The 26,934-nt window shown below is 28.7% G+C and overlaps 1 protein-coding gene across 3 annotated transcripts; it reads left to right on the forward strand.

The window, feature by feature from the left end:
• The first annotated feature begins 463 nt into the window (after positions 1 to 463).
• On the forward strand, positions 464 to 26,934 carry DAAM (disheveled-associated activator of morphogenesis-like protein). 3 transcript variants are annotated; one of them, XM_035086993.1, is made up of 8 exons: positions 464 to 747; positions 19,777 to 19,884; positions 21,881 to 22,189; positions 22,351 to 22,575; positions 23,018 to 24,708; positions 24,899 to 25,335; positions 25,403 to 25,701; positions 25,784 to 26,934. In XM_035086993.1, exons 2-8 carry the CDS (start codon positions 19,843 to 19,845, stop codon positions 26,048 to 26,050), a joined length of 3,270 nt encoding a protein of 1,089 aa, XP_034942884.1. In that variant the 5' UTR covers positions 464 to 747; positions 19,777 to 19,842; the 3' UTR covers positions 26,051 to 26,934. The 3 variants fall into 3 exon arrangements, with proteins under 3 accessions (XP_034942884.1, XP_034942882.1, XP_034942883.1); XM_035086991.1 differs by lacking the exon at positions 464 to 747 and adding an exon at positions 14,559 to 15,366; XM_035086992.1 differs by lacking the exon at positions 464 to 747 and adding an exon at positions 19,091 to 19,524.

The following is a 26,934-nucleotide window of genomic DNA, read 5'->3' on the forward strand; positions in this document are numbered from 1 at the left end:
GACTCGTATGGGATGATTAGAGAATTTATCTTCATCATAGTCATTATTTTCTAATGTTTTAATTACTTCAATTGTGCATTAAAATTAATTGCAAGTGAATATGATTAAAAACTCCCTATTCAGATTGAATTAAATGCAAAACTATATTTAATACGTAAAAAAGTGTTGATTAAATAAATATAAAATTCCATCATCATTCACTTTAATTGAAGAAATGAAGTCATTAATTTCATAAATATTTATGCTAAAAGATTTCTAAAAAATTAACCGATAAGATGCATTGAATTTGCCGTTTAGCATCGCATCACAGTTCGATCAATTGAATCGTGCGCACGAGAATTGAATGAGCAGCGCGTCTCCTTGACGACGCAGTCCGTCAGCTTGACGGACACGCGCAGAACGTAGATGAGACAAACCCGGTTTCTCCATTCTCGTTTTCGTCTAGTTTGTAGGAAGACTTTTCTCGGGATTTCTCGCGTGCGCGCACTCTTTTTATTATTATTAGAACTCAACCGGCGTTTGTTTTAACTCACGACGTATATACGTCCTTCTACCAACACATGTTTACTGTCTACGATTGACAATACGAACGATGATTATCATATTTGCATCCTCATACTTGATGTCATTCAAGTAACACAACAGAGTAAAGTTTTATTTTGAAGAAACATGTGCCCGGTCGGAACCTATTGATCTGCAACTAGTTCACTATACAGGGGAATTTGACACTCGCCGGCCGGTTTTTAAGTAAGTTGACTTTTTATCACTTGATAAAAAATAACCACTTTTATGCAAATTAACTGATTGACCACAGATAATAAAAGTTACTTTTTATCAAGGAAAATATCATAGTACTTCAACAATATAAATTTTTTGCATAAAATACATTAATGAGATTTTAAAATAGGTTTGAAAATTCAACGAAGTAAAAAAAAATATCAAAAGTATTATAAGTGAAAGAAAAAAGTATTGTATATAAAATAAAAATGCATTTCCAATGATATGGATCATTTATTCCAACGAGCAAGATAACAATCCATGTAAATATATTATATAGTGAATAAAATTGAAAGAGGTTATTAGATGTTTTTTAAGTTTAAAATCGACCTCAAGTATAATATAATAGAAAACAAAGAAAGAATATTTTATCAAGTAGTATTGATTGTTTTAAGAAGATTTTAAGAGCAATTTAAATACATTTGTTCAAACTCCTTGTCAGGGAATATAAAAGAGATTAAAATCTTTTTCAATATAAAGAGAAAAAAAAAATAGTCATGAAAAGCTAAAAAGAGCAAGCAAAGGTGAAAGACCGATAAAACTTTTCTAAAACAATAGAAAAAAATTGAGAAGCTATTAAAAAATTATTTAAATTTAAAGTCCTATGATATTGATCGTATACGAGCATTATTGTAAAGTTAGACACCTTTCTTTCTGAATTTTTTCAACAGAAATGACGAGTAGCAGTAGATTCTTTGATGAGAAAGCTTTCTGTGATGAATGATGATGTAGTGAAAGATGTAATGTTACTATTGTAAACTATTGTTAAGAACAATGTCATACTTACAAAAATTGTGATAGGTACATATGCATAACAAGTAAGAGAGACACTATTCACCAAACGAATACAGACTTTGATAGAAAATAGACCTTGTTGCATCTCTGTTCCGCCTTTCTCCACTTCCGAGTATACTAACGACTGGAATTGAATCATTTCCCAATTAACTCGACCGCACCTGTATCTCTTTCGATGTCTAATCAATTTTTCAAGAACTAAGAAATAATCTAAACAAGCTAGGGGATAAATAATTAAAGTCTTAATTAGGTTATTCCAGTCCAGTGATAGTATCATTTTACAAAAGTAAATCAATCGTGAAACTTTTAAGCTTGGTAGGTTTCAACTGAATAACGATTTTTTTTTTGAATTTTGCGATAAGACAAAAATGTAATTAAATTCATTTTTATATTTGCAACATTGAATGATTTGTTAATAGCTGACTGGAGTTATTTAATTGAAACGATTATTTATTGGTAGTATGGAATGTTTTTTCTAATCATTTTGTGAATTTTAATCATATCTTACATACCATTAGATTGATGATGTTTCATGTAAGTTAGATAAAGTAAGCTAAATGAATGTTTTAAAAGTAAAACGATTTGTTTAAAACTTTCCAAAAGTATTTATTCAAAATTAATGAGTTTCTTAATACAAATAACATGTGCATTTGGCGTAAAAAAGATAACTCAAGAATTTATGGATTTTTATTTAATTTCACTCTATTAGCTCTTAAATAACTGTAATATTGATTTTCTTAGTTTAAATAAAAACAAAACAGGAGAATAAACTGAAATAGAAAATTGATTCATAATAAGGTAAATATTGATTTTGGAAAGTTAACTCGGTAATGTTGTACAACAAAACATACTGGAATAACTTTTTTTTGTATTTCTAGTTACTTTTACTTAAAATAACTATGTAGATGTTAGCAAGGTTAAGGTTAAGAATAGCTAATTCTACTTAGCATATTTTACATAATTGTAAGTCAGACTGAAGTGAAAACTAAAACTTCATGGATACTGTTTTCAATATGATGATAAATCATCTTATAGATTTTTTACTTAATGTTTATTATTTAGTTATTATATAATAATACACAAAATATTTATCAACGATGGCCTTTAATTTTTTAATCAAATTGAAATACAAAATCTTCATACTTTCATTCAAGTTATGGAAATTTATTAGTTCTAAAATTTATATTCAAGATCTAAATCTTAATTAAACAAAAAAAAACCTACAACACTTTCAACAAATTATTATTGAATATTTATATTGTATTAGAAACTAAAAGCTGATAATCCGTGAAACTATTAGAATTACAGATCAATCAAAAAATTTCCATGACATATTTAGTATTTGAACTTTATAGTAGTTTGTACAATTTGCTAAAATATTGATGAATTTTCATTTATTAGGTTGCCTCTAACTAGAATTTATGTTAAAATCTACAGAAATACATCAAATTAAAAATTGTGTCATAGAGTAGTATTCATAATAAATTTTAATTTAATATAAACCAAGAATTCTACAGTAAACCATTATGAATGTCAACTTAATATTTATTTTATCTTTTATGTTTATCAAGCTAAGAAAAATCACGATATGCATGAATAAAAATGAAGTATAAAACTGTAAAAAAAAAGCCTGAGGTATGTTTCTATAGAAATATGCACTTTCAAGGTGATACAGTATTTTCTCTGACATTATATCAAAACCATTGTGAGTGATAAACCTAAATGCAATAGAAAATGGTTTTGTTATAAAGTAAAATGACAAAAAACGAAGAATTGCAAGAGAACGTATGCGGCATTTGTAAATGTCAGTACCTTCCTACATGGATTCCAATAGTTAGTAACGTTGAATCGTGTTTATTGTACTGAATTACATGAGGAAGTGAATAGATCACTCTCATTTGTTTCATGGTATATAAAAAGTACAGCTATATGTGTATAATTAAATAGATGTAGATTGAAGCTGTTCATAATATGATAATTTGATAAAAGTAATCTATTTGTTAATTCATGTGAGATCGAGTAGCGGGATTCAGACGTTCCAGATGTATAATCCAAGTGCACGGGCACGTTCTGCGAGTCTGCAGTCGATTCCAAAATAGTTTCCCCAAGAAATAAGAGAGCAAGATGTAGTGAGAAGTGAATTTAATACGATATACTGCCTATGTTTCCTTTTGATTCCTATTTCTCTGTTTAGTTGTCGTTGTTTTTTCTTATTTGTTTCTTCTTTGAATTTATTTATAAAAATATATACCTAATTATATTCCTTTCTAATTTGTCTAGAATTGTAACAGACACGTATCTTGAACATTCATTCATTCATTTTTAGATCACAGTTTATAAATTAACTCAGAGATGTTCAAGATACACGTCAATTGGCTTAAGAGAGCCGATGAAACTGATATCCCAACGTCTCGCTAGAGTAACGACCTTAACATGTGGACTATCGCTTTCTCGCAGCTGTCAGCTGCTTATTCGTAGATCAGAGGGGCAACTAGATTCAATGGGTACCGACTTTATATGATTATCAATTCCATTTGTTGACACCTATGATACGTGTCTTTGATAAGGTATTTTTGTAATTCATTACGAAAAACACAAATTCATGTTTTTTAGTTTTATTTTGTAATTTTATAGAAATTCATGTAAACATCTATTTATCAATGTCTTACTAAAATCAATATTTACATATATACTTCGTATATGTGTAAAAAGAAATGGATAACTCATAATTTCTATTTACTTATCAGTATCTAGAAAATTCAATTTATCGTTGTTCTTTGGAGCTTGAAGCTAGAATAAATCATTCGAGATTAGAATAAAATTTGCAATAAAATGAATACTTTTATAAGATTTTTTATTTGATGTTTTTTAATAATATCAGAGCAATATACAGTATAATGATGGTTTAAATAGATTTTAAATGAAAGTTCATAAATAATTATATTGATTCAATCATTGATTTATATGCCAATGAAAATTTCATTTTATTATATATAAAGAAGATTTGAGTTTATCAGTTGTTCTTCTCATGAGTTCCTTTCGTGGTTATTGAGACGGAAAGGTTCTATAACTATTCCACATGAAGAACTTGTTGCTCTTTTAACTTATTCAATTTCTTCATTCATCGACTTTTTTCTCATTTATATAGACCAACACCTCGAGATTTCTTTGGCATAATGCTAATTAGTTGAGAGGAATTACATCTCTTTTATATACTTTTTATCACATTTTATACATTTCTCTGAAACACTTGTTTCGAATAGTTCTAAGCTTTTTATAACTGCTCGTTCTGCTTTGATCTATTTTATTTAGTAGTCTTCTCTTCTTTTTACTCTTTATTCGTTTGCGAGGATTTATTAAGAAAAAGATTCAACCACATTAAATCGTGCAACGCAGAATCACAACTTCCAAGTACTTGGGAGGCATCATACTGTACTCCATAGTTTCAGAGACTAGCCAATTGCCATCAATTTACGTTGATTACCGCTTTGATCATCCCATCCCCTTGCGGATATGCATTTTTTTTACACTTATGACTCTTGATTATAATATCATGTCATATAGGTTGAGAATGATTTTTTTATTCCACCATCCATCATCGGTCTCGGTTTTAGTGCTCCTTTCAAGGAAAATAGGTTACGAGTGGGAGCTGTAAACTAGATTTTTACATAATAAATACACCGGATTGAAAGGACAGTTTTTTTCAAGAAATAGAATTTTTTTTTATTCAAGAATTTCTTTAGTAAAGATTTCTCGTAAAATATTTTATAAGTTGAAAGGAATTAAACTTTATTTACAACAAATAAATATCACCTTCTAGTTGTCAATAATAGTTTATTTTAATTTTAAAAAAATTAATAACTGATTTTATGTTAAATATTAAAATTGAAAAGTTTATAAAATAACTGAATCTTTATTGTCTTATAAATTATTTAAAGTTCTTTCAAGTAGCATTATAGTAAATATGATGTGTCATCCTAAAACCTCTTCAAACAATTCTCAAAAAATTTCTCACTCCATTATCACTATAGATAAGATCAAAAATGATTTGCTTACTTCTAACTAAACTCTTTTACTTAAGATCATCCACTAAAAAATCATTTGACCTCGACCCATAGTTAGTTTCTGCCCTGGTGATTTGTCTTTAACACACCGTGAAATCATCCTAATTGCAAAAATTTCTTTTACAAGGACGTTAAAGGCGTGGTGAAATTACCATATACTACTTCCGGTGTGAAATGGTTTGCATGAATGCTTTAAACGTATATTTACGGTTATTCCAAAGTTGTACAAAATAATAAAATACTATTTATTTATTTATGGGGGTATTTAATATTAAGATATTGACAAAAGTCAATAAAAAATGTAAAAAAAAGTAATAGGTAAAGAAATCGAAATTTGTGGCTCGTGCCAGAGGTCTTTCAAGCTGAATATTGAACCGTTTGTGGTGGGGAATAGGACAGATGTTTGGTCCAGGGTACGAGGGCTTCAGTAATACCCCATGGGGTATTGCAACAGGAACTACCCTTCGACCATAGCTACGGTTCGTTCAGCTTCAGCGCCGAGTATGTTAGCCAAACGCTCGATATGTTGTAATATCAAGTCGTCTGTTGTGTCTGAACAATGGTCTTTCAATTTTTATTGTTGTTTATAAGTTTGTGAGTTGAGTGTAGATTTAGTTCTTCAGTCATCTCTAATCAACTTTCATTAGTATTCACAAGGTAAACTTTTTTCGATTTATTTTGTTTTCAAACTAATTTATTTTATTTGAAGAAATTTTTAAAAATACTCTACATAAATTTTAACCACGTGGTTTCTAAAATGAATTAATTTTTTTGTTGCACAAACATCAATATGTTGTCAATTAAGTCAGAAAGTAATCTATGCCATACATACATAGCCTGTAATTAGGGCAATTTGGTAATATTTAGCTTTAATTTTAATATTATTAACTTTTTTTAAATTAAAGTAAATCTCATTTTTATGATTACTTTGAGTTGTAAAATATTTAAATAATGTTTTTGTTTAATTTGGTGGTCTAGAGTTATTGATTTTTTCTCTACTTTCACACTAGATGACAAACTAAAAGTGGCTTTATTATTTTTAGTGTGGAATTAAAAACTACTTGAATTTATCTAATGACTGAATCACAGCCTGATACGAGTATTTTTATTAGAATATTAAATAAAAACATCAACATTGATTTTTATCAATACAGTAATTTATTTTAAAGTGTTACAAATCTAGACAATTGTACAAAAGAATTTATTTATCCATTAAAAACATATTGAGAGTTTTTTTTTTTGAATTAATAGTGAGAAAAGTAATCAATATTAATGCCTAATTTTCATAAAACTTTATTTCATTTTTTGGAGCTAAGATATATTTTTAGAGTTTGAAGGACAATTTCACTAATGCATCAGGCATAAGATAAATAATTCAACTTATAACCAAAAAAAAATGTACTTTGTATTCTTTAATCCAAACTAATTTTCATCCAGAAAATGAAAAGTTACGTAAAAAATCAAAAAATGTTTTACCCATGTTACACTGTGAACTGTTCTTGAAAGATATTTGCTCCAGTTCATTGACACCTGATTACTCAAACAAAAAACCCAGCGTTTTAAAAACAGCTAAACTGTTTTAGTCTTTCTGAATTGATTGACTTTTTTTTTGCAACAATTAAAGAAGTATTTTTCTTTTAAAATTAATTGTTTCTGAGAAAAGTAAAAAAAAATAATTGATTGATTAGTAGGAGTAGAGTTTAATGAGGCTGCATAATACTACATGGAAAATTTACTTTTGTAATTGATTCGAGTTATATATAAATTGCTTGAGTATTGGAAATACTTGCAGTAGTCGTAATTTGATAGAAGTCTTGTTTCTTGACTTATTTCCGGATTTTCTCATAAGGCCATACATACGTGATACGAGAGAGTTACCGAACAAATTATCCGATTGGATGTCGCATCGCATTAGACTCAGTAACATCGGTTTACGTAATAAAGCAAACAGGAAGAAATTGTGGAAATAACTAATAGATAAGTGTATAGATCTTGACGCCTTATGTTCATACATTGTGTAAACAAGGTATAAATTTGGAGAGATAATAATTAGTACGACAACAGACTCTACTTGAAAGGGGATACTAGACACTAAGAGAGGTGGATAGTTTGAGAACTCTCCTATGACTAAGGTGTTTAATATTGATTTTGTCTGGGTGCATAGGTTACAACCCTTGATTTTTTACCTTGATGACTCATTTGGGATTAAGTATTTGGGCAAGTCAACATCTCTGAACTCAGATCAGATTGTTTAGTGTTTTGGCTTTCTAAAATTTTTTTGGAGTCATTCTCGTTATAATACAGGTTTTAAATGATTTTTAAGTTTACTTGTATCGTGATAGATTGATCTTGGAAATTTTTTTAATTTCTTTAAAATCCGCATTTAGCAGATATAGTTTTCAACGTAATTTAATTTTTACATCGCTATTCAATATTTTTTCACACAGATATTCCATTTTATATCTTGAAACTCATTATATATTTCAGTCTAAAATAAATTTACTTCATAATTATCCACTTGATTTAATCAATAAAATAATTTTTTATTTTATTACAACTTTTAATTTATAGATAATTAATTGAATTTTTTTATTCGATTAAATTAATTAAATTGAAAATGTTTTAGAAATAAAAAAAAAATGAATTTAATTACTTACTTTTGCAAAACAAGAATTTTCATGCAACAATATTTTTCCATATTAGATTAATTTATTAAAATTCCACATAAACCTCTTTTAATGTTAGTTTTCATAATTTCCTTATCACAAAAGTCATGAAAAGTAATGATTATATATAATAAATTGAACAAAAATAATTAGGTATATCTTTTAACAGTTTTAACTGTCAATTAATTCGTACATAAACTACTAAAGAAACATCGATAATATTCATACATATACTATGGTTGTTCTTTCATGCGTAAAGTTTCTAATCTTAGCAAGAGAGAAGGGAAGAAATATAGAAAAAAGAGTGCATAGACTTCTCTCTTGGCAAAAATCTCGTTTAGTCCACTGACCCACAATCGTGAATAAAGTGTTGTTGTTGATAGTGTTGGATTGCATCTAATTATTATAAATTTTTTTCAAAAATCCATTCATTTTAATTCAAACCGGAAGCAGTAGATTGACCTTTTTATATCACTCATTAAACGTATTTGTTATTTTTTTATTCTATTGAACGATTAAATCGTTTTATTACGTGAAAAAAGTGTGTTTAAAACGTGTCTGGATTGGCATAAATCTATTCAGCATAGTAGCTCTGAGAATAAACGTGTTTAGATTATTTATTTCTTATAATAAGTTGGCGCGACATTTAAAAATGATTCTGACCAGTATAAACAGTTGGTAGTGGACGTCTTCAGTATGGATTTGGGCCGCTGATGTCCAGTAGAGAATAATCATGTATATATTGTACTTTCAGCTGGTCTACTTGAAGTCATGCGAGTTCGAAAAAGGGCGTCAATGTCTTGCATGACAATTCAACCGCTTGCAAACACTTTTATGACAACTGTTCGTTTCAGATACGTGTTTGGAAGTCATGATAAGATTAAAATATATCTACTGACCTACACGAGATGGAACAAAGTGGAATATTTGTTCAAACTTCCTTGGTATACAGTGTGGCATTGAAATGCTGTTCATACAATCCAATCGGCCTCATTGATCTATACACTGATAGGATCTCTTTATTTGACTCAATTATTTTTAAGTGTAACGCAAGGTCAAATATTCCGTACTAGTTCCACTATCATTTCTATCACTGATGACATAATTTTTTTTTGTTTATGATGATAATAATGGGAGGATTTTTTTTTGGAGTAAAATTTCTTATTATCGGAGTAAAAGTGAATTTGTATATTTTTTTGAAGAAAAGTATTTTTAGTCAGGTTCGTTGTCACAAATATATATTTTGTTTCTTTTTGTTTTTTTCAAAATAAATAAAGTATTAAAGTATGCTAAACATGTTTTAATGAAGATTGTTATGTGCTTTCATTGTTCTTCAAAGTAAAAAATATCAGTGATTAGGATTTCTTTCTATTGAATAGGATGCTTAAAAATAAAATAAAATTGTAGTAAAATTTAAATGAATAACAATTGAAAATTCAATTACATTCAAAGTTGGAAAGAAATATTTCTCTGTGTGAAATGTTTATTAAGTGACAGCACAATACAAATAACTGTAATTTTATTATTTATTAAATTTCGAAAAAAAATTTTTTTTTTTCCTAAAAGTGAATAATTTATAATTGAATGAATTATTCATTGTTACAATTGATTAAGCTAATACTGTTGTAAGAATACTTACTAATTTACAATACTGCTCGTTACGAGAATGAAAAATTACTGTTATGACTTTTCTCATCTTCAGTAGATGTTATAACACTTATTACATAAAACCCATAAGAGAAATTGATTTTCAATGAATTTTCAAATCATTTCCAAAATTCGATTGCTTAAAAAAATTTATTACTTTATTGAGAAATGTTTTCATCATTATAGGAAATAAAATTTTAATTAAAAATAACTAAAAGCGACAATGTAAAGTATAAAAATTTTTACGTATAAAAAAAATCGAAAAAACCTTTTTTTTCACCCAGCATGAAGCATACAAAGAAATTTATTGGTTAAATATAGTGATTAATGATAATGACGAATTTATGAAAAACTGTTATTACGTGGGAATGCTTTAAAAGGTCGTTGAAATTGTCTATTAAGTTGGATAAGAATCAGCTCGGTCTTAAGTAGACTATGTAATGAATGAGCCTACGCACTTGTCTCAGTAGTTTTCTAATAAATATTTATATACGTAAAATACATATAAGCATCTACTAAACTTTTTAGCTAAATTATCAGTATCCTGGCAATTGGACATATCTTTGCAATAACCAACAACTGATCGAGAGTGTGTAGACTTGCCTGAATATGTTCTGAAAGTTAGAATCGTCCAAGGTGGGAGCTACAGCATAACGGGTCTTCCTGAGTAGGTCGATACATGCAGCAGTTGACACCGATTAGGACGTTGAGAAAAACGTACGCAGAGTAAGACTAGATTAACGTTTAAATTAAATTCATTCTAATTTGGGTGGCCCACCTGAAGATTTTTTGATAGAAAAAAGGTGTTGAGGAGCTCAAAGAACCGCATCGTGATTTTATATGAAAATTTATAACATTTTATCCAATACCTCATGATATTTATGAGAATTCGAGTAAACGTTCAGTTAAATATCTATACCTGTAGGCGTCTTATAGTCTGACATAATACATAAGTATTTTAAAAATCTTTCATGCTCTTTCACCTTTATCTCACATACTTTCTTCTTATACACAGACGGTTTTTTCTCGTTTTAAATGACTTTGAGTAGCTTATCAGCTTCATATGTAATTATATATGAAGATTGTGATGAAATAGGTTCTATGGTTTTTCGGCTGTATTATTTATTATGTTGAGTAGGGGAATGGTTAGTGTATATTCAATGTTGACAAATGCTTAAATATCCTCATTTATTGGTATGTCATTAAATTATCTTGTTAGAAACATCAATCAGTCGTGTAGACGCATAAAAATTCTATTTTGTAATATTTAAAGATCACAAGAATTATTTTTAGACGTATTCCTGCTTCAGAGGAAACAAAAATTTTTATGAAACATATTTAACGATGATTTATCATTAATTAACTAACCTCTTAATTGTAATATATCAATTTAAACAAAACATTATTTATTTTGTAATTCTGTATTTATTATTTGTGTTAAAAATTATAACCTTTTCATGTCTTCATAGATGATATAAACAAACAATTTTTCAATCTATCGATCAAGAATAACTAAAAGTCACGATTGCTATATTTCAATTAGTATTGTGATTAATTTAATAATATATTTGTTTTACCAACGATTATTATCGATTAAAAATTTTTTATTTCATTCAATCTCGCTGTTAAAAAACATTCAAGTTTAATCCAATATTTATTGAGAGTAATTAGAGTAAGTGAAACTTACATTTTCCTTATTATTTAATAGTCGACTTAATAATAAAAAAAAGGTTGTTTCTATGTAATTGCTCATGAATACTCTCTTTCTTCTACTTTTCTTTTATTAAAAAGAATAAATAAATAAAAAATAAGTATTGTAAAAAACAATATTGAGAAGATGACATTTTTAATGAACATTGTTCTCATTGTCATTAACAGCAACATGAATTATAAATTTTTTTGTTTTTAATATTTTCTACAATCATCAATTACAAATTAATTAAAAAATATTTGTTTTTCTCAAAATTATAATAAAGAAAAAAAAACAATGAACTTCGTTAAGTATTCTCTTGGAGTGTCTGATTGAAATAATAAATTTACTACAATAAAAAATATTGCAATGTGACTAGTCAAGCAAATACATGTTGATTTGATTTTTACAAAGTAATGAATCGATAAAAAAGGCTTCAGTTACTCATTGATGATGATTGATGATCATACGTAAGAATACTTTATACATTTCAAAAGTGAATTTAGCTACAGAGTCGAAGAATCTTTGCAAAAAAAGGGGGATCGAACTATCGTGGCTATACATCAAGTGTGCCAGTGTAAAATCGATAAACATTTTTTATTTATATTATGCATATTATATGCATGTATAACTGATGGTAGGTACCGTACATAACCCATATAGTACATGAGAATCGATCGCTACACAGGTGTGGATTACAGTCTTGACAGAAGCCGTTAGTTGATTACAAAACGTTAGAAATCTCTTATTTCCTTCGAACAGCTGGTAAGTGAAGCTTTTATCAGCTTGCAGTTTCCTCGACGGAAATAAAATTGCAATAGAAAGGTTTAGAGAAGTAAGTTGAGTGTTAGTTAAGAATTGGTACTTAGTAGCTATTATGTTATGGCCATGGATCGCCTGTCTGCATATCCTCACATCTTTTCCCGTAAATGTACTTGTATCGATGATAGATCGAATACTGAGATACCGTCGAGGTCAGGTCAGGAGGACGAGTATCAGACGGACCGTGTAATGATTCAAGAAAAGAAATTGTGTCTACTGATTTCTATATTATGCCATATTGCATTCCTTCAAATATTCATAATGGACACAACGAGGAAAAATGTTTATTTTATATTCGCAACCATCCATGAGATGGAATCTAGGCTTTACAGACACTCTATCGAAATTGAGATTATGTACAAGTTTGCTATTCTGTTAGGTTTCTAATGTTATGAAATTTTTATGGAAATATTTATGATTACCACTTGCTATGATTGTTATTTTATAGTTGAACTACGTTTTAAATGTTAAAACACTCAATTTCATTTTATAACTAACTTCACACAATAATTGTGAACATATTGATTTTTTAAAACAATGTAAAGACCAGTCAGAAGGAAAATTCTTGATAACACAAATAATCATAGAAATAGAAATATTCATTTTTATTTAATTTCTTGTACATAATGACTGATCATGAATAATGGTTTATTTTGTTTTAATTAGAACTCAAACTTGATATAATGATACAATTTTGACGTTGAAAATGAAAATCTTTGTTATCAACTTTATAAATAAAAAATTCATTTCGTTGATTAATGATAAATATTAATTATAAATACGATTATTTTTTATATCAAATAAATAAGAAAAGACATTGCTCTACTATTCACTATTCTAAAATAAAAATAATGAAAGTTTAAAAATATTAAGAGTGAACAAATATAGGAGTTACCATCATCGTTAGTATAATTAGAAACTGCAGAAACTATTACGATTATCGACACGAGAATTGAAACTCTCTATTCATTATACAAATATTAATCTATCAACTAATAATTAATCAAACAGTCATGCACATCATTTTTTGTTTCATAAAAAAAAATGATGATAATTCTTGAAATTAAAGCTTGTCACAGAGAGACGATATGAATTTTTTTCAGTTTTCCAATTATCAGTTAAAGTTGTAATAATTATCATTTAAAAAAAAACTTTTTTTAAAATTTTCTTTTACTCACCTGTTGTTTATGAATACTAATTTTCTACTTATCAACGATTATTTTCTAAACTCTGAAACAATAATAAACAAAACTATTAATCCAAATGTACTGACTAATTTAATAAAAATAACGAAAAACCATTAATTATGAGAATTATTATAATCATCATATTTCAAACATCAACAAACATGATATTAGGATGCCATTAAAATTAAAAAAGAGAAATCTTTAGTACTTAATGAAAAAATATGTTATTAAAATGCTTCAATAAAATACTTGTTGGGTTCGAGTAATTTCTACTGCTGAAAAATTATTTTTTCTTTCACTGCAAATGAATAAGTATACGGTTTGCTTCTGAATATAATTCTTTTTGTTTTTCATATCTTCAGACATGTTTTACGACGTGCTCAAAACTCCTGGTAAGATTTAATGGTCCTCGAGTGGTGATAGAATGTCGAGAAGGAGGATAAGAGAAAATGTCACGGTAGTTTTAGCAATGTGAAGAGCAACAGTTAAAAATAAACGCTTAATTTGGGAAAAAGTTGTCAATTTTTTTTTTAACGAGTTTATATAACTTTCTTTAAGAAAAGATAAATTTACGGGATTTTTTTAATTACTCCATTTATATATCTCTTGAGTTTTATTTTTTTTTATTAATCAGAGAAGAGATTTATTGAAATGAATTTCCTGGTTGCATTTCACTTTCATTTGCCTGTCAATTATATTCTGAAAAATATGTCTAATATGTCGATAGTTTGAATTTGATATGTGAAAACTGAAAAATAAAAAAATAAAACAGTAGATTGACCCATGGCAGTCCCGTGGGGGCCCAAGTCAGTCAGTCCCCTTCTCTCAGACAATCCTCACAAGTTTCTACAGGTACACTTGTGCATGAGAGGTGTTGTATTTTCAGCTGGCAGTTCGGTTGAGAATCGCGAGTGAGGAGGTTCTCCGCTCTCTCATATCGTACTCGGGACATTTATGACGACACGTGCGGCCTTAAATAATTTTTAAAAAAATTAATGTTAACTCCAAAAAAAAACCTATACCGTTTAATCATTTTACTTTGATATATGCCAGTTACATACAACACGTGTTACAGACATTTAACGATTTTTAGTGGATTTGTTTTAATTATTAAAAATAAAACAACAAACTTTTAATTATTTATTTTTTATGATGTCCATCAGTCAAATGAATTAATATGACATGAGTTAAATTTATTTTTAATAAATAAATTTGAGTAAAAAAATTTGTGATACAAAATTAAAGTGAAACGACTGACAGCCTGAGGCTGAACTTTCGTGCAGGCAATTGAGGTTTGCATGGCTCGATCTCACCTGCAGCCGGTGAAATTTCGGCAAGAAGAGGCCCTTATTTAAAGTCATTTTATTTGCGTCTTTTGTTTTATACCCCGATTAAGGTGGTCAGGATAATTTAACCGTGGCCTGCTAAATTTCATGGTGCTTCACAAATATCGATCTGGATGAAAGTCACACGCGTGACCGACACGCGCCGTGACCAGTAAGGAATCAAGAAAACGACAGTGAGCACGCGAGAGAGATTTGAAGGGTCTCTTATCGCATCTCAAACGTCACAGACGTGGCATGACGAAGATCCACGCATTGTGAACACTAGAAGTAAATCAAAATAACAGAATAGCGGGAAAAATTCTGGAATTTCAGTATTTTTATATTTATCTCAAGATGGAGACTGTGCTGGAAAAAATTGGAAAACTCAACCTGGTATTTTATTATATTTATTTTATACAAATTTCATAAGTATTTTTAACTTTTTTCAGTGCATAAAAAATTGCATAACTGTTAGTTTATTAGATTTATCATCAAATTAAAATCATGTCTTTATAAATTCCATTTAAACAATTATCAAAATTATTTTCATCTTTGAAATTAATTACTTGTTTTCTTTTTATGAAAGTTTCTTCTTTTATTTTGCTATTAAATGCTGTTCTATTAATCATTTTATCAAAAACAATTCAAGAAAACATTTTTTATTTCATCTAAATTGAATTAAATAATTGATTTAATAAAGTTTCTCTCGATACACATATAGGGCAAAAAATAATTCCGTGGGACTATTTAATATTGCAATAACTCTAGATTATTATTCTATCGTGGTTGTTCTAAACCCCCTCACTAGAATAATAATTAATTAAAAATCGCAATTAATTTATTCAATATCAAAAGTGAATTGCTGTCTTATTATTCATTTGGATGTTACGATTTATTATAATAAGCTTGCATCAACTGATTCGCATAATTAAAGGATAATTGTTAAACATTCGGTGAAATTTACCTGGTCTATTCAATGAACAATGAAAAAAAAAATGTGAACATTCATGGATGTTATTGTATATCATTTATTTGGGTCTTCATCACTCTCACCAAAGTTATTCGATGAGAGAAACTATAGGCTATCGGTTATATACCTATACACATAGTTGTCGTTGATTTGTTCTCTGTAGATTTAATACAAAATGATCAAACGTGATTCGTTTTCACCTGCTCAAATTCCATCATGAGATTAAACTTCTATCAATCATACTATGAAGCTATCAAAAAAGTCCGATTCATGAGTAGTTTAATGACTCAATTTTTTATTAACGTTATACTGCTATTACTCTCACGTTGACTTGTCTTATTAATGGAGAGAATTGGAATGTAATTAAGTTTGGAGAATTTCTAGGTGTTAATGGAAGTTATATTTTTCTGATGAAATAGCATACTATGAACATATTAATGTCAAATTCAAAAAACATCATTTTTTAGTTTTATAAATTTGTTGATATGAACAAGCATTTTGGTTAACATTGCTTTGTTCAAGTACCTCAGCATGACAAAAATAAACATTTAGTAGTGATGAAATAGTAGAAGAAATGTATAATACTTTAAATTACTTTTTAGTTAATATATTTTATTTTTCATTTCATATGATAATGGAAATTTTCTAAAAAAGCAATAAAATCTGAGTTAGATATACTTTAGTAATTGTAATTCTTTATTGCTGAGTTGTTTATTGGTTTAAGTATTGTTGGGTTATTTAATCAGCATTTACAAATCAACAGGTAAACAGTTAAAACCGATAACTGAACAGTAGATCCTTCTACTAACAGTAGATGCGTTTTTATCTAATTAAAATAGTTAAAGGTACATCATTATATCACTATGTATTACTGTAAACTTTCAAATATTTATAAATTTGAAAGAAAATGCAATATGAATTTGTTTGAATTCTCTTGAATTAAATAAGAATTTTTTATTAATTGTCAAATTAACTGATTGTATTTTTAAATGATACACAATAATATTTTCAAAGTGTCACTAGAGGTTTTTGTAGTATCAATTTTCTGTTTGATAGAGCAACTAATCAACTGTAACTTCATTAATTTTGCTCCAATAAGTCATTAAAGGAGCTTTTGGATAGACCACATTTTAAACATCTTTTTCTACTTAACATATTGATTGCGTTAGTTAGTGTTAATTGACTATAGTTTATCATAATTAGATATTCAACATTTTCTCAAATTGATGAATGAATAATTTCATATTATATGTATATTTCTTTCATATAATTATTTTTAATTATTCATTAATCGACATTTCAGAATAAATTGTAAAAATCTTTAACCTTTTGAACTTTCGATACAGAAAAATTTATCATTAAAAAAAAAATACATAAATGTTTAAATCCTTATGGAGTAAACAGAAACCGATATGTACGAAGTGAAATTTCTGTTTATTTGTTTAGTTAAAATTACAAATACGATTGGAGTCAAAATCCTCATTAACTAAAAATCACGCGCAAGTAAGCGCGATAGTCATAGGAGCGTAAAGAGTTTACGAGATGGATCGTATAATTATTCAGATAACTAATACTCATGGTTCCCGATTACAGGAGTTCATTGTATATAAAGATATTCACTTGAAATCTTAATTATATGAATAAATGCCTTTTCTATCCTTGAAAATCTCGGGTGACCATATTTTCTTTTATTACCTTTATTCTTTTTATTTTATTTTTGTCTCATATATTAAGTTGCCACCCGAGACCTGCTGTGACATTACCTGTTTGTCTGGAATTTTACTTCACACTTGGTTTTAATTCACGCAGTTATATATGAATACTATATATTGACATTCCTTTCTTATCTCTTTTCACGAAATAATTATCAAAACACAGTTTCAAAGCCATTATTGAAGGTCACATAATGTTTAGCATAAAATTTGTTTCGACATTTGCCTTGTTGTTGTATGTTGACTTTTATATTATCAAATGAGTTTTATTTGCTCAGTATTACCTAAAATATATCTGATGCTCCCAAAAGAACACTTGTGTTAGATACACTTGTGATGCGTTTGTATTTTTCTATTCCATAATTGACTTGTTAAATATGCATAATGTTATCTTATCAAGATAACAAGTATACTCTCTCGGTAGCGCGTGAATTGAAAGAGGAAACTTCAGTGTGTGCGTATGATAGAATGTGATTCTCACTTATTATTCTACTAGAAATAATTTAAAATCTTTAAATGTTATATAAAAAATTAATTAATGGTTTTTACTTTGTTGCATTTGCATATATCCATAGTTTGTAAAGACTTATAGATATTATATCAAGATTTAAGATAAAATTATAGTTAGTGAAAACAAAAAGTAATGAAATTATAAAGAATATTAGTGAAAAAAAAAATAATCGACAATCAATAGTATGATTTTAAATGAAATTAATACATCATTAACAGATCGTTTATTATCAAGTTTTTAAAAATAATATCAAATTTTCTAATTATACATATATTATTTCCCCTTGATTGTACAAAGTGTTTGATGATTATCTGTTGCTTAATGATTTTTTTCTCAAACTTTTAATTCAATTTCTCACCCAAAGAAAAATTGAAAAGAATCACAATTTATGTTATTCTGTTTATAATTATAACTACCTTGCTCACATCATGTACAGATTGTATATAATAGTGTTTTGAATGAATTATTTAATAATTCTTAATCTGTGAAAAAGTTGATAATTAAAAAAAAATGATTGTAATTGTATTTAAACGTTCAGTTTTCTTTAGTGATTAATCTTTAAATTTTCATCAAAATCTGTAATTTTTATGATGCACACTGACTTTCATATTCATTTCACTTTCATAAAAATTTCGTTTTCCTTTTTAATTCCAAGATTTTTTTCAACATAAATAACCATCAATTTCTAAATTTAATTTAAATAAATTCGCTTTGCAGTTATTACAGCCTAATTATAAGTTTTCTTTTACAAATTTAACTTGTCTAATATGAACAATACAAACAATTATAAGACAATAAGAACCACAATTTTTTACTTTCACTCTTAATTGTGTAGGCATCTTTATAATAATTCTGAATCTATATTAATAATCTTGACAGAATCGATGTCAAGTAGAAATGAAAAAAATCATATTAACAACAATTTGTATTTTTTCAATGTATCTCTAAAATCAGCATAGATACATATAACCGTACATTTATATTAATAATTCATATCTCCCAGGAACTTGACCTGCTTAGTAATCTCAACGATACCACCACATACATTTATGCAGATAATGACCAGGAGTTAATTGCATTGATAAAAAGTTTTTGTGTTGACGATAATAAACGATTGAAGGCTTCTTAGTAGCCGGAAAATTTTTCTGCGGTGTCAAAGACGGAAGTTTCGCGCAGCTTAAAGTAAAGTATTGCTTGATAGTATTTCTCTTACTGATATACGGAAATGTACAAAAGTGAAATTTATCGTTGATTGTCATTTGTTGTTGTCCTCACCAAGTGAAAATAAGAAATTTATTCGCACAATGTTTGACATTTACATTTAACAGGAAATGAAGTTCTGGAGTGATTTTATTTCGGTAAACATCACTGACACCATTTTATTATCACCTGAATTGACAATATTTTTTGAAATATATTTTAATGGATATTATTAATATTCATCATTTAATGTCATGATTAATGTCACATTCATTATCTGATATACTTTTTGGAATATTCTATAAATAGCTTGTTTAAATTCTTTAATTCTTAATATAACATCATAAAAAGCAATTGTTATTTGATAAATGAAGTATTTATTTATTTAATAATTTTTTTTTTTATTGCAGAGGATCCCGACTTGTTCCTTGAGAAGTCCTCAACCTCTTAAAGAATTTGTCGTGCACTGCCAGACGATGCCTTCTCGGGTGAAGAAATCATTTTGTGGTTGCCTGCAGGTAAGGAAATCGAAATCAAGTTAGAAACTGAGAGTTATTTTGCGAGCGTGTTTGAATAGACCGTGAAGATTTATTTTATCTTACAGCTATCATTTATAAATTTTATTATTTTATAAAAATATGCCTTTTCTATCAAGTGAAAGTTTCTGATACAAATGAATAATAAATAAATGAATAAATAAATCTAAGATACGACAAGTAATCCGATAAATAATTGAATTGATTCTAAAAAATTATATTAATCACAATGTATGCTGCTGTATCATTAAATATACTGACTCTAGATTATTCTTAACGACACATTTTTCTACGGATCGTTTGCTACGGCAGTTGTGAACTCTACTTAACATTGTTGAAGATGAGCAAGTCATTCAGAGCAAGGAAACATTCTTTTTATGATTATTACCACTTGTTGTTGTCTTCGTCATACGATTTATTGCATATTTGTCCCTGCCATAAGTTATATGATGACCTTGTGCATCATAGAAAGAAAGTAATCGATTGATTGCTCTTTATTCACTTCCGTGACAGCCATCGGCATATATTATTCAATGACGTGGTAATTTGTGACAAAGGAATCTGGAAAATTACGAGACATTACATACTTGAAGAAAAATAAATCTTTCTAATTAATTGCAAGTTTAGATAACTCACATTACATATCCTATTAGTAACTAAGTCATTTAATAAAGTGTTAATGTATCAAAAACAATTCATAAATACTTATGTATTATTACACGACAAAAAATATTACAATGTAATGCTACCTAATAGCATAGATTCGGGAAGATTATATACTACTGTAATCATGTGATCAACTATTACAATAATCGAATTTATTTAATTTCTCACGTATTACAGTGTATTGTGATAGTATTTATATTTTTTGCATGCAGAAATCATGATTCATTATTTTTTTATGCTAAGAATATTACATAAGAATCTTCTTTTTGTGAAAATCATTTTCCCTCTTAATGCTATTTGCTGTACAGACAAGAAATGAAATAGGGAAGCATAAAGAAAGAAAAACGATGACAGGATACAGATTTCTCAGGAAAACCATGTATGTAGTGTCTCGCTGCAAATCTTGTTGGCCTTGGTTAGGTTCACTCGATAAAAAATTTTTTTTCTTCTTATTGCTTCACGTATTTTCTTTTTTTAATTTAATCTGTAGTTTCAAGATTTTACGTTTTTTGGTCGATGTCGAAGGTGACATTTAACTTTGCCAAAACTGTGCATATTTTTTCAGTTTTACAACTTGAATGTAGAAAAATACGACTAGCTATAAAGTTGGAATGGTATCTTCAAAAATTTCCAAAACTACTTTGCCTAATTTGCTTCTCTTTGGTTTATCAGTATCATTTTTTAAACCTACATTATCTTTATTCTACTCTGAAAAGGGTAGTTTTTTATGAGAATACGATTTTTCACGTATAGGTTAATCTTACTATGATTATAATTGATCACTATTTTCAATTAAATTAAACGAGGTGTGAAGTTGAAAAATAAAAATATCCGTCCATCGCTTCAGTAAGAGAGAAAATTGAGAAAGAAATTGTTCATATATACTAAATAGTTATTTTATGCATAAAGATGTTATCGTTAACATAATTATTATGAACCAGTTGTCAGTGTTTGTTATTTATTGTCTAAAAATCATAGGTGTAAACTTACAGTTATGCGTAACTTAAACAATTTCGTTCAGAAAATATTATGGAATGTTGTTGAGTATATGGAAAGGTAAATCATTTTTCCTAAGCCCCGATCGATTACAGTTGTTACTGCAGTAATATCAGACCTTTACACGATTTACAAACTTGTCTTTTTTCTGTTGACTTGCTTCAATCCTCTGACCTTTCTTTAGATAGTGTAGATAAAGTAAAAGTTTACAATTGTTAAATATTAAGCAATCTTGGCTAAAATCAAATATTAATATACATTAACAATTTATGAGAATGATAAAAAGAATATTACATAATATTTTCACGATTTTCAGGATGATGAACCTCCAGAAATTACGTACTGCGTTGTGGAGCAGACGGGTACACTCACGCTTCAAGCAATGACCCCAACATTGCCAATGCCTGCTGAAGAAGAATTAAATAAAATGTTTTTGGAGCTTGTTGATGAGTTAGATCTTACGCAGGCGAATCGTCAAGCAGTATTGGCACTTCCTGCCAATAAAAAATGGCAGATTTATTGCTCAAGGAAAGGTAATGATACCCTTGATAATGGAGGCCTACGAACGACTGATTTAAGTGGAGATCCCGAAGACTATATCAACAGGATTCGTGTGATAACAACGGTAAATGATTCATTTGTTGTAATTTATTGATGCTTTCAGAGATATTTATATGCATTAATTGATATTTTGTTTCAATAAATTTACTCAAGTAAACTATTTAAGAAGCTACTATAAAGTTTAGTGTTTTATTAATTCATTTTTAATATTAATTTTGTTTATAGACACCGATTTCTGAAGATGCTGAAGAATTATCCAATCATATAAGACAAGCAGAAGCATTAAAAACTGCTTTAAGAACACAACCACACAGTTTTGTTCTTAGATTTATTGAACTTGATGGGTTGAATATTTTATTGCAAATTTTGGGAACTATAGATGTTGAAGCAGCTAATAGTAATCTCCATACAAGTGTTATAGGATGTTTAAAGGCACTAATGAACAATTCGGTAAGTTTTTTATCTTTTAAGCTAGTTAAGATTTTTTTTAAAATTTATTGAAAAAATTTTTTTTTATTAATGAAAAAAAATTAACAAGTACATTTGAAAAGTAGTGTTGATAAATTAAATACTGTTATTGAACAAATTTCCTTTCTACTATATTTACTTAATTGGAACATGTGTTCTTAATCTGTTTTTTATCTAATGAATAATTCAGAGTTCCGTTAGTAGAATGCCGAAAGAAATAATGTTTTAGAAATTTTCTTGGTTGATTCGATCTTTATTTTATTTTATTGATTGTAATTAACTTTTTCTCAATATTTTCTGAGTAAAAAAGAGCATAAAAATTATTCAGGAATATTTAAATTAAACTAATTAATCCATTAATATAATATTAATTTAATGTTAACTCATCTCTGATAATTATTAATTAATTGATTCATTATTTTAGAATGGTCGGGCTCATGTATTGGCTCATCCAACAGCGATAAATACAATATCTCAATCACTTGCAACAGAAAACATTAAAGCAAAAATTTCTGTTCTCGAAATTTTGGGTGCAGTATGCCTTGTCCCTGGAGGACATCGGAAAGTTTTAGAAGCGATGCTTCATTTTCAAAAATATCACTTCGAAAGAACTCGATTCCAAAGTATAATCAACGATTTAGACAAGAATTTTGGCATCTATAAAGACAATCTATCTTTAAAAACGGCAATTATGTCATTTATTAATGCAGTATTAAATTACGGACCAGGACAAGTGACTCTAGAGTTTCGACTTCATCTTCGGTATGAATTGTTAATGCTTGGAATCCAACCAATTATCGAAAAATTACGTAAATATGAAAACGAAACTTTAGACAGGCATTTAGATTTTTTTGAAATGGTGAGAAATGAAGATGAAAAGGAATTAGCGCGAAAATTTGAGAAAGACCACATAGATACTAAGAGTGCAACTGCAATGTTTGATTTATTACGAAGAAAGCTGAGTCATACAGCAGCTTATACTCATTTGTTAAGCTTACTCGAACACTGTCTTCTTCTTCCGTTAGATTACGGCTCGTATCCTCAACATTGGTTATTATTTGATCGTATTGTTCAGCAAATAGTTCTGCAATCTGAAGGAGGCAATGAAGGTGGAACTCCTAGGAATCCAGATGTCGCTCCAATTGAAATAAATGTTAAAGAAATTGTTCATTTATTAGCAAAAGAAGAAGAATTGGTAGCAGCAAGAAAACGAGCTGAAGAATTAGAACGAGAAAACTCAGATATATCAACAAAATTAGCGAAAAAAGAACAAGAATTAGATTTAAGGACCCAAGAGAAAGAAGACATGGAAGCAAGTTTAGCAAGAATTAAAGAAAGACTTGAAAAAGAAACATCAATGCACATCGAAACGAAACAAAGAATTTCTGAACTCCAAGATAACATTGAAGCTCTTTCTCGACAGGTTAATAATGAAAAGTCTGAGAGGAAGCGGTTAGAGCAGTTAGTAGCCTCAGGAAGTCTTCCAGATGACGCAAAAGCAACGATTAAAATTGTTGAAGACGATCTGGTGGAGAAGATTGAAGCTAAACCAACACCACCTCCTCCACCTCCACCGCCTTTAGCACCACCCCCACCTCCGTTATGTTTTACACCGGCAGCACCACCACCACCAATGAAGGTTGAAGTCATCAAGAATGTTCCTATATCAAGCAATCCTTTAAAATCCTTTAACTGGTCTAAGATTCCTGAACAGAAGCTTCAAGGCACTATCTGGTCAGAGTTAGATGACACTAAATTATATAATATTATGGATCTAGATATGATCGATAAAATATTTTGTGCGTATCAGAAAAATGGTGTTTCTGCGGAAGGTTCTATTGAAGATCTTAGGAACTTGGGTAAAAACAAGAAAACTATGTCAGTTATCGATTCAAGAAGAGCACAAAATTGTACTATTTTACTGTCTAAGCTGAAGATGTCTGATAACGAGATTACAAGAACAATTTTATCGATGGATCAACAAAACATTCTACATATTGACATGGTCGAACAATTGCTGAAGTACATTCCTTCCTCTGAAGAAGCTGCTTTGCTTGATATGAATCAGAAAGATTTGCAGAGTCGAGCGGATTGTTTTCTCTATCAAATTTCTAAGTAAGAATTTTTTTTTCAACTTTCTAGTTTTTAAGAAGTGTTTATTGAGTTATCAAAACAAAAATATATCGATTCATAAAAGTTGTATTTTATATAAAGACTACTGTTTATTTTAATGTTATGACAGGACTTTAAAATCCAGAACACTGCAATTATGCAGTGATTAATAATACCGTTTTATTGATTTCAGAGTACCGCATTACGAACAACGCCTGAGGTCCTTGCACTACAAGAAAAAATTTGCTGCCAGTATCGCGGAATTGACGCCGAGGATGCGTGCCGTTCTTGAAGCGAGTCGACAAGTCGCTAGATCACGAAGACTCAGGAAGTTACTCGAACTGGTTCTTGCTCTCGGAAATTACATCAATCGTGGAAACGCCCGAGGCAATGCCTGTGGCTTTCGACTGGCCTCTTTGAACAGACTAGTAGATACCAAGTCTTCATGTGCTAAAGGAACGACACTGCTTCATTATCTTGTTCAAATACTTGAGTCAAGATTTAGGGAAGTTTTAGATATTGAAGAAGACTTACCGCATGTAAGAACAGCTGCAAGAGTAAGCATGGTTGACCTTCAAAAGGAGGTCGCCAATCTGAAGAATGGACTCCAAGATGTTCAACGGGAAATTGGTATGATTTTTTGAAAATTTTTTTTACGTTTAAAATATAAATATTTATTTAATTGTTTTTTAAACAGAATTCCATCGAGGACAGGCTCAAGTTCTCCAAGGAGACATGTTCCTACCAGCAATGAGAGATTTTCAAGCTCAAGCAACATGTCGATTAGCTGAAGCTGAAGATTTGTTCCAAGACATGAAAACCAGATTTGACCGAGCAGTAAGACTTTTTGGAGAAGATTCTGCGGGTGTTCAACCTGACGAATTCTTCGGAATCTTTGAAAACTTTTTACAAGCTCTTACTGAAGCCAGAGCTGACGTTGAAAACATGAGAAAGAAAGCTGAAGAAGAAGAACGTCGTGCCAAACAAGAACAAGAGGTAAAATAAACTTTTTTTAGTAAAATTTAAATTAGTTAGTTGATAAATTAAAGCTGACTTTCATTATTTGTATTTATTTTAGTTGAAGAAACGTACGATGGAGAGAAAAAATTCTCGAGAAGGAATTCTCAATAGCATTTCTTTAAATAAAAAGAATGAAGTCAATAGTAATGGACAAGGAGACAATAAAGGAGAATTTGATGATTTAATTTCAGCCTTGAGAACTGGAGATGTTTTTGGTGAAGATATTGCTAAGTTTAAAAGATCAAAACGACGACCGGTAACTCCAAGCAGTCAAGACTCCCGGAGGCATAGTCTCCACCGGGAAGACTCTCGTGAGCGACACTAGATAATTTGGTTTTCAGTGTATCGAAAAAGTAGTCTCTCTGCACTTCTTTCCAGTCGATAACTCATCATCTACATCGAGTTTAGTAGCATTGGAGTAGAGTACTGTCAGTCAGTGTGTTTTCATCATTCGGACTTTTTAGTTTCTAGAATTTCTTCAGTGATAGTGTCACGAACGATGATACATTCCCACATTATCAATTTTATCAATTTATTATTTCATTGATTGAACAAATACAATAGAATTTAATCTTAAATTATTATTTTCTATTGTAAGACTGCAAATTAATATTTAGTGCCAACAGTTTCTATAAATGTAAAATGAAGATTGTCTTGGGGTTTTTAGTTGATTGTAAGTTCATAAAAATTTTATTATTATTTTATGAACATATCAAATACAACGTTGTTTTAAAGGTATACGATTAAAAAAGTACATCTTTGTGAAAAAAAGTTCTCTCATAGTCATTCTAAAATGTTAACAATTTTTTAATATAGCGAATTATTTATACAGTGGTTAGTCAAAATGTATAAAATTATTTGAATCAATGAACAGAATAATTCTTTTAAACTAAAATTTAATTTGACATTTAAAATTAGTTTTTAATTTAATACCGCTTTTAAATTTGAATTGATTTGCAGATTTTATAAATTTTATAAATTGCAAAATGAAAATTAAAAAGAAACAATTAGAAGAATAAGAAGTATACTATTTGCAGTGCAATAAATTTATGAAAGAATATTAATATATGAAGAATATTAATGTAGAAACAATCTATCGGCATAATTTCAGAGAATCATAATATATCAGAGTATATGGCATAAATATTGATCACAAAATAAAAAGTGTATATGTAAAAAAAAGAGCAAGATAAATATAGAAAAGATAGA

Source organism: Chelonus insularis, unplaced genomic scaffold, assembly GCF_013357705.1.
Source record: "Chelonus insularis isolate UGA/USDA-ARS -01 unplaced genomic scaffold, ASM1335770v1 contig_405_pilon, whole genome shotgun sequence".
Classification (NCBI taxonomy): Eukaryota; Metazoa; Arthropoda; class Insecta; order Hymenoptera; family Braconidae; genus Chelonus; species Chelonus insularis.